The sequence below is a fragment of the Adelges cooleyi genome, unplaced genomic scaffold (assembly GCF_023614345.1).
Source record: "Adelges cooleyi isolate 19-005CV unplaced genomic scaffold, UGA_ACOO_1.1 ACOO_flye_CR_arks_rails_tigmint_CR_PRNA_55, whole genome shotgun sequence".
NCBI classification, from domain to species: Eukaryota; Metazoa; Arthropoda; class Insecta; order Hemiptera; family Adelgidae; genus Adelges; species Adelges cooleyi.
Window position 1 is genome coordinate 921,733 of NW_026096241.1, and position 8,877 is coordinate 930,609.

An 8,877-nucleotide genomic window follows, 5' to 3' on the forward strand; every position below is an offset into this window, starting at 1 on the left:
AAGATAACGTCATCGCTGTGATCTTTAGGCGAATAGCAAAAACAAAAACACACTTGTAAACCAAATATTTTCCGAAAATCGCACGGCTCGTGTGCTTGTTTTTCAAATGTGAGCACCTATTATTATTTGCTTAAAAGCCATTAAGTTATTTGCTTAAAGGCATATTTGAGAATACACGTTTTCGCCTTAAAACTATAATCGCAGTTATTTAATATATTTTTCCAACTGACTTTTGCTTATATTAAGCCATGTCGGAGGACGATAGAAATCACATATTACAATAGTGGCAATTTTCGTTGTAACTATTATATTGTACTTCTTTGTAAACTTTATACTTTGTTATACATTTTGGCGATTTTAAAGGTAACTTATGAAATTATTTAAACATTATTGTGAAACTGCTGATCGTTGTCATCCGGTATTAATTTGAATATTTTTTTTATTTTCATAGCACCTGATACAATGGGGAAGTACTTGTGCTTGGTATCTTTGTTGTTGGCAGTGGCCATAGTCGATTCATTAGATTATCCGTTCCTTTGCTCGAAAACCCGATACTGCGACGTAGGGGCAGAAATTTCACTATTACCTGGTGAGTATCGCTTAACTAAGGTTTAATGTTGTCAGGCAGAATTATAATCAAATAATAAATATGAAAAAAAAAACAAATAAATCTATTAAAATTCATAAAAAAAGATATTTACTCGTAACCGCTTATATTTTTCAAAAGTAAAGTACTGTAACGTTTTAAAATTGTCTAAAGCTCTTGAAACCAAAGTTGGTTACTTCTTTTGAAAATTAATAACGGCTCTCGTTGTGGGTATTTAAAAAAAAATATTTCATTAAAAATAAAATTCATAGTAGCCGTTAGCTTGTATTTTTCCATTTTAATTTAATCATCTCAGAATTTTTTTTTTTTAAATACTGTTTTCTGCACTTGAATCATTTTTTAAAATGTATTTCAAGCACTTGAATAATTATTCATTCTATTTTTTTTTTTTTAAGTCTCAAAATTAATATAAAATGTAGAGTTTTGTTACATCACACAAACAATAATTTTGATTTGATTTTTTTTTCAACTTTATAAACGATATAAAAAATAACTAAGCAAACCCAAAAATATAGAGTGATCATTTTATCGTGAACCACTCAATATCTAATATGGTTGAATAAGAATTTTTTTTTCTCATAGTGTTTTAATACAAAGTGATCTCAATTTTTTCAAAATTTTTTTTCGCCCTTTCAAAACTAATTATTTTTAAATAAACTTTTGAAACTTAAAATATAATAACGTATATATTTGATTAACTATTTAAATTAGGAATATATTTCTAAATATTTTGACTGGTTATTAATCAGTTCTGAATAACTTTTATCGACCAGTCAACACTTCTAGTACATTATTATCAATTTAAAAAGTTAATGAAATGCATGCATTACCATTTAAGTTTCAATAATTGAAATAAAAATAATAAGTTTGAGAGGGCGGTAGGAACATAAAAATTTGAGGAAAATTTAGATCACGTTATGTAAAAAAAACAAAGACAAAAAAAAAATTCAAATATTAATTAAACCCAGCGAGATGTTTGTTACGATAAAATGATTAACTTGTATAAGTGGGTTTAGAGAAAAATATATTCATATACAGCTTTATGATTTAACGTAACCGTAACACACTTAATTTATCTGAAAGTAATATATTTTTAAAGTAATTTATTTTATTTAGTATTTTATTATTAAAGTATATATTTTTTTTTGGGCGACACTTTAGTGACTTTATGATGATATTTTACAATATAAAACAGTACTGAAATGTTTGCCTTTTTTAACTAACCGTTTAAACTACAAATAACTCTCTTAATATTTTTTACTGGCCGATAATCATTTTTGAAAAACGGTTTTAAATGGTGTTCAGGTTTTAAATTTATGACAGGAAGAAGGGTGGAGTGTAGTATTAAATATTCAACCACATAACACTTCCCGTTCTACATTTTTAAATTATAAGTAATTATTCAAACATGGTGGTCGACCAATAGAAATTCTCATCAAGTTATTCTAAATGCACATAACTTTACATACTATACACTAACTTGATACACATAAACGTTATCTTTAAAGTTTCAAAGGTCAATAGAAATGTGGAAAATATTTAAGCATGAATAAAAACGTTTTTACTGTCTAATTGTATAGGTTATGAAGTAACTAGGGTTATGTTGCTTCTTCGACACGGGTCAGCCTCATTAGAAGATAAATGGAAAAATAGAGAATTGATGATAGCAAAACAAGATAAAATTAAAGCAAACATCGCAAAAAGGCGGGAGGAAAATCCCCAGTTAGAGGTCCCAGTTCACATTCAAAGATTTTTGAGTTGGAATCCGAAATCAGTTCCAGGTGTTGGAACAGGTTTGCTTCCTGTAGGCAAAAAGGAATTGGGTGGTCTCGCATCTAGGTTATCGACTAAGCTTTCAGGAATATTTGGCGACCAAGATTATGATGCTGAAAAATTCCCGGTAAAATTGTCCGTAAAACATACTATAAAATAGGTTTCTAAGTATTTAATTTATACATCATAGATATTATCAACGCCAGACGGCGACAACCGTTGTGTGGAAAGTGCCCGAGTATTGTTGAGTGCACTATTTAAAGGAGGAGTTCCTGATAAAATTCCAACATGCGCAGACGATGATCTTCTTTTAATGGTACGTTATATAACATTGCGTGTGTATCAAAGCATTATAAATTATAATTTTATGCTCTAGATGGAATACGCTAGGAAACAAGATCCAAAAAACGAAGAATATGAAGCTAATCTTGCAAAGAAATATGAAGAACATCAAAACAGTGATGATATCAAAAGTTTGATCACAAGATTTTCAGAAAAATTATGGTTAGATAAGGAAGATGCTGATTACAGTGAGTTATTAAGACTATGTAATTTACACCCAATGACCTTAGATGTCGAGGCTTTTAGCAAACAGTCTCTTCAATGTTTATATTTGTTGTTAGGTTGTCTAAAAGGTACGTGGGAATGTTGCCGCCAGGATAGAATAATCACAGAAGATGATAACGCAATCCCTTGCCACTTGTTTGAAAAAGAAGATGCTTTAGTAATCATTTTTGTACCTTATTGTAAACAAGCGAGAACCGCAAATGATTGCGACGATATTTTTGCAGATAATGTTACAGATCGATGAAATATTTTGGTGGGGATTTACTTCAATCAGTGAAAGTGCTTTCAACGGAAAAATGGCTTGCGGTTTGGCCGAGCATCTGTTATTGTTTTTGAAGAGGTACATTGAAGTTTTATGTACTGTTTCACGGTCGTAAGCGGAAACGGGTTAATTGTAATATTTTAATTTTGTTTTTCAGTGGGACATCAATCAATCCAATGTACTTCTTGCACCGGTCAAACATTGCAATGATTCATCAGGTCTTAGGCTTACATCCAAAAGAACAGCAATTATTCAGAACTTCGCATATCATCCCCTACATGGCGAACTTCATGGCTATCGTACTCGAAAAGCCCGGCAGCGAGTCTTTGGTTGGCTTGTTTTTCAACGAAAAGCTAACGGCTATCCAATTAGAAGATGACGGTATCCCGTGTGAATTTTGTTCGCTGTCTGGAGTAATCAAAAAGCTGGAAACGTATCTTATCACTCACGGATGCTCAGAACTCAGGTGCGAACAGTGGAAGTCCGGAGATCCCAGGCCCGTCAATCTCATTGGCGAGAAAAAGAACCCTCTCTATTCTCATCCGCGATGGTATAGGCCACCAAATGACAACTAAAATTCAAAATTTAATTATTTTTCATTTTTGTTTTGTTTATTAATTATTATTGCACGAGTTTTGGAATAATCCAGTTTGCGCACACAACTCGATTTGTATTAATTAATACACTGTTTTAAATTCAACAAATACATCCGTTTGATTCAAATATCTAATCACACGTGTATGTTTTATTTAGTAAGTACCTACCTACGCCCTTGTGGGTACTGTACATGTACTTATTCTGACTACGCTATGTCATCTTATTTATAGTACCTAAGTACTCGGTACGATTTCGCCGAGATGTAATTTATTTTGTATTCGTACCCACTGTAACTTTGAAGAACATCTGAATAGATTTATGGGAGTGAAATAAACTAGATCAGGAATTACATTTGAAAAGTACCAGAAAGTTAAATAAGTAATTTTCGCCCTCCTGCCCACAAATTTATTATATGTTAACTAAACAAAATTCTAGTTATTTAAACAAGAAATATGCTGTAATTAGTATAACCCAATAGTCATATCATCTTTGGTATCGCATTTGAATAGATAGCAAAATTAACAAATGGAGAATTTGCCATGACGATCTGATTTAAGCCGTTTGTCTCACTGAAGAATAGGGTTTTAATTAAATATCCAAAGTTTTGGTCTAACCTCTTCAAATAATAGCTGCTCAATTGCATTTTAAAAATTTAATCTTAATAAATTGTTCAAACAAGGTGTATTATCAAAACACTTCCAATGAACTCGATAGTATAAATAATGAAATTACATAGGCATTTTTACCGGATTACCCAATCAATAAAAAATTGAATAATAGTTCATTTTGTGTGATTAAAAAATACAGTCTGGTCAAATATATATGATATCGCATGGTTTAAGCTTTAATATATATATATATATATATTTAACGAACAGGTTCATGTACTATTGTACACTATCCACCAAATTGTTGTAGTTAAAACTAAATTTGTGTCTTTTATCTTTTTTTCAACGAATCTGAATTGTAATATGTTTCTTTATAGACCTTTGTTTTTAGCACAAGTCATGATTACAGACAGGAAAATATAGGACCCAGAAAATAAAAGTACACTGTTCCTAGATTTTGTGAGATTAACCCCGATTATAAGTCAAAAGGTGTAACTCAAGGGTTGTATTATTATCGATTTTTTTTTTTGACATTTTCATGTCTTAGCTCTGGCACATAACCGAAAAAAGTGTTATTTACTTTTCTTAACGAAAGAGGTTTTATAATTTGTTCAAACCAGGTTGTTGTATCATCAACATATTTAATGTAAAAATAACAATCTGCATGAAGTTTTTCCAGACAATACTGTCTACAACGAAAGCCTTAAAATCTAGTACATAAGACAGCGCCTTAACTTTTGACTAGCCAGTTGGCTCATAACTACAAAAGGAGAAATTTAGGACATGAAGAATGAAAAAATACTGTGCCCTAGATTTGAGGGGTTGTATTTTTTATACATTAAAATTTTTTTTTATAAATTTGTAACTTTACGAAAAACCGGTTTTTTCAGAAAAAAACGCTTGTCGAAACATATTTTCGTTTCCAGATGTGTTTTTGTATTGTTTGAGCACAAAAACATGTTGCCGCCAGTTCTTTTTGTAAGCCAAAAAACAATTTTAAAAAAAAAAAGTTCATCGCGGTTCTGTTTGTGCGAATCGCTGTTGAATTTGACTTTCCAGATGTGAAAACATATTTATGTTTCCAAATTCGTACTTAGGCGCAAAAACATGCGGTCGCAAGTTCATTTTTATAGCCAAAAAATACAAAATTTAGGTCATGGTAATGCTGTTTATGCGAATTGTTTTACCAAGAACGATTTTGAATGTCCATATGTGTTAACGCCATTACAAAGGCACAAAAACGTTGTGGAAAATATACTATGATACATAGAAATGTAGGAAACGTTATCGCTATGATCTTTATTCGAACAGAAAAACCTGTGTATTATAGTAAATTAGTAAAAAAAAAAACATCTTCATATTGGCATGATAATATTAAGTATTATTATTATGCGAATATAAAATACATTTTCAAAAAAAATTTATGCCAAAGATGTACTTAAGTGCGAGAGGCTGTTTTTTTTTTAATTTTGTATTAAAAAAGGCTCTGATAGCCTGATGAAAAGAAGAACTACTAATAAAATATCCTCAATGCTATCATTCTCCATTTGTTAATTTTGTTTTCTATTCAAATGCGTCCCCATAGATAATCTGGCTACTGGGTTATTTCAATTACCATTAAAAGCCAACACGGTATATTTCATTTACATTTGGAATTTGTGCAATGTTCAATCATCTTTAAAAATACCAAAAAATAATTAAGGTATTAATACAGTTAGTAAATGTACGTGAATGTTATGCAAAATTGGCTGCTTATCATAATTTCAGTACAATTATTAAGGTACACATTTTCAGTTTAAAACAAACCTTAAGATATTGCGTTCAATTTAAACATCAGCGTACCCTTGTTAAATATATTTTTAAGTATAGTTAATGTAAAAACAAATTAAGATCTACATAAAAATTATTCAAACAGTACTGTCTACAGTGAGAACCTAAGAAACTAGTATATGCGGCATCCTCTTAACTTTCGACTTGCTAGTTTGCAGACATGTCATAATTGTAGACAGGGAAATATAGGACCCAGAAAATAAAGTTTTTTGTAATAATGAGTTATGTGTGACTCAAAACTGTCTGGCTATATATATGATATCGCATAGTTTAATGTATACATTTTATTGTATATTTCTTTTCGGACATTCGTTTAACTATTTTATATCTTAAGATTCAAAAATAGTAGTAACAGTTTGGGTTCTCTGCGCCCATTTTTTGATTTTACTAATTATGGATAGTAAATTAAAACTAGTAATGAATAGGTAGTGTACTACACCATTTATCAAAAGTCTTGTTACGCGTTTTACAGTCTAAATAGTCCAAAGCACAAAAATCACCACACTCGTTATTATAATCAACTATTATTATATTCTTTTAATTTTACTGTAACACACACACACACAATGTATTGAATAAAAATATCTTTTTTTTATTAAAAACATGTTTTTATAAAACAATTTGGTCTCCCACTACCAATTTTAGTAAAAACTCAATGCTGATAATTTACTTTCTAAACTATATAATGAAATCTTATAGTTCATGTTTTGGTTTACTATAAATAATTAGTTAAACAAAAAAATGGGCGGAGAGGACCCAATTTGTTACTACTAGCATCACCGTTTTTTTTTTTTTATAAATCTGTTTTTCGAATTTCCCATCTCTATATGCATAAGTTTCTGTATAGTTTTAAGCAGCAATTAGAATATATGCAGTACGGTTAAAACACATTAAGTTGCATTGTTAAAAGAGTCTTTAAATGCATGGTGTTATGATACTTAAATTTTTAACGCCCTCCCACTTAAGTTTTTTTTATTACAACTTTTGAAACTTAAATGGTAACGCATAGATTTCATTAACTTTTAAAATTGAGAATAATGTACTCAACATTTTGACAGGTCGATAACCAGTTTTGGATAAGTATTTTTATCAGCACGCATGTCCCAACTGCACTTCCCCTCCAATATTGAGTGGTTCACGATAAGTTGATCACCCTGTATACATATATATATATATGTATTTTATTTAAATTATGTAAAAAGTGTGAATTTTGTGTAAATCAAAGATCAGCCCTCCCCTTAAACAAAATCCTAACTACATCGATTGTTTTAAATAAAGGTAAAATAAACCCGTGTGTTATATCAATAGAATCTATTGCCAATGATGAAAACTCTTTTGTGGGCTTCGAGTTTTGACAATAGTAATAGATATGTTACAGACTGTATGTGATAAAGATGTTGGTTCTAGGTCGTTTAATTTTACATTATCACAAACTATTAATTTTTTTTAAAAATTGTAATATTACAAAAATGTAATAAAATTACTTATCCACACTGGGACGATGTACAAAAGGTACATATTATGTGTACATTAGCTATGACTCATATCTTCATGTTTCATACATATACTTAATTAAAAAACACTGTCGCTAATGTGAGCGTTGCAAAACTCAGTATGATAAATAAATGATTCACCGATAATTATTGCCAAAAAAATATCTTTTAGGTAATTTAGAAAAAAACCCTACTGAAGTGGGAAGTGTAAAACTTACAGTTTTTTATAATTTATAAGACATTTTATTTTTACCTACAGTTAATTAAATTTTGTTTATTAAAATATTATTAGTTTATGACACATTAGCAGCACTACAACATTAGAGATTTATAAAATTGATAATCATTAATCGCTTTTTTTTTTCAAGTTCCCATCCGATAATTATCATAAAAGTGTTTGCAAGTTCACTTATTAAATTTAAAAGTTGAAGCTCTCTCGAATGTGTTATGTTGTCAGACTTATAATTTAAAACATAAATATAGTTTTGTAAACTAATAATAATTTTTTTTTTATTAAGTAAAACTAAAAATATAAATAATGAAAAAAAAGGTAGGGGGTAATTATTTACTCAAAAAAAATGTTATGCGAATTATGCTCTAGGTAGAATCTAATAGTATGAAGGCATTTTTAAAGAAATGAAAATTGGAATGAAAGATATCCATTCATAAACAAAATACTTATACATTTTAATTAGATATAGTCAATAGTTATTTATAGTTGTAGTTTTATGTGTTATTATTCACTACTGCAATCTTATTAGTCACTACAATTTTCAACAATAGATGTATTAAATTTATTTTATAGCTATATTAGGAAGTTGATAACTCATATACATATACATGCAAGACCCTTTTATGTTTAATCATTAATATTGTATTTATTAAACGTGAATTAAAATTTTGGTTAAATAATTTATTGCAAATACTAATTATAACCCGTGGTTTACCTTATTTCTTACACATAAGCAAACGATACATTTTTTTTACATTTTATAAAGATGTTTTTCACAATTTTTGTATAGCTTTTTTATTGTGTTCTATCACGCAAAAAATACAAACAATACCATACGGTATTATGTTATGGTTTGTTGTTTATCAAAAACAAGTTGTTTTACTTAAACTAATTTTGTTATGTCGTTT

At 29.3% G+C, this 8,877-nt stretch overlaps 1 protein-coding gene across 1 annotated transcript; it reads left to right on the forward strand.

Annotated features, from left to right (window-relative positions):
* The first annotated feature begins 249 nt into the window (after positions 1–249).
* On the forward strand, positions 250–3,939 carry LOC126842586 (uncharacterized). The gene is made up of 8 exons (XM_050579627.1): positions 250–363; positions 452–589; positions 2,188–2,507; positions 2,571–2,696; positions 2,757–2,910; positions 3,004–3,104; positions 3,172–3,287; positions 3,367–3,939. Exons 2-8 carry the CDS (start codon positions 463–465, stop codon positions 3,782–3,784), a joined length of 1,362 nt encoding a protein of 453 aa, XP_050435584.1. The 5' UTR covers positions 250–363; positions 452–462; the 3' UTR covers positions 3,785–3,939.
* The last annotated feature ends 4,938 nt before the right edge of the window (positions 3,940–8,877 follow it).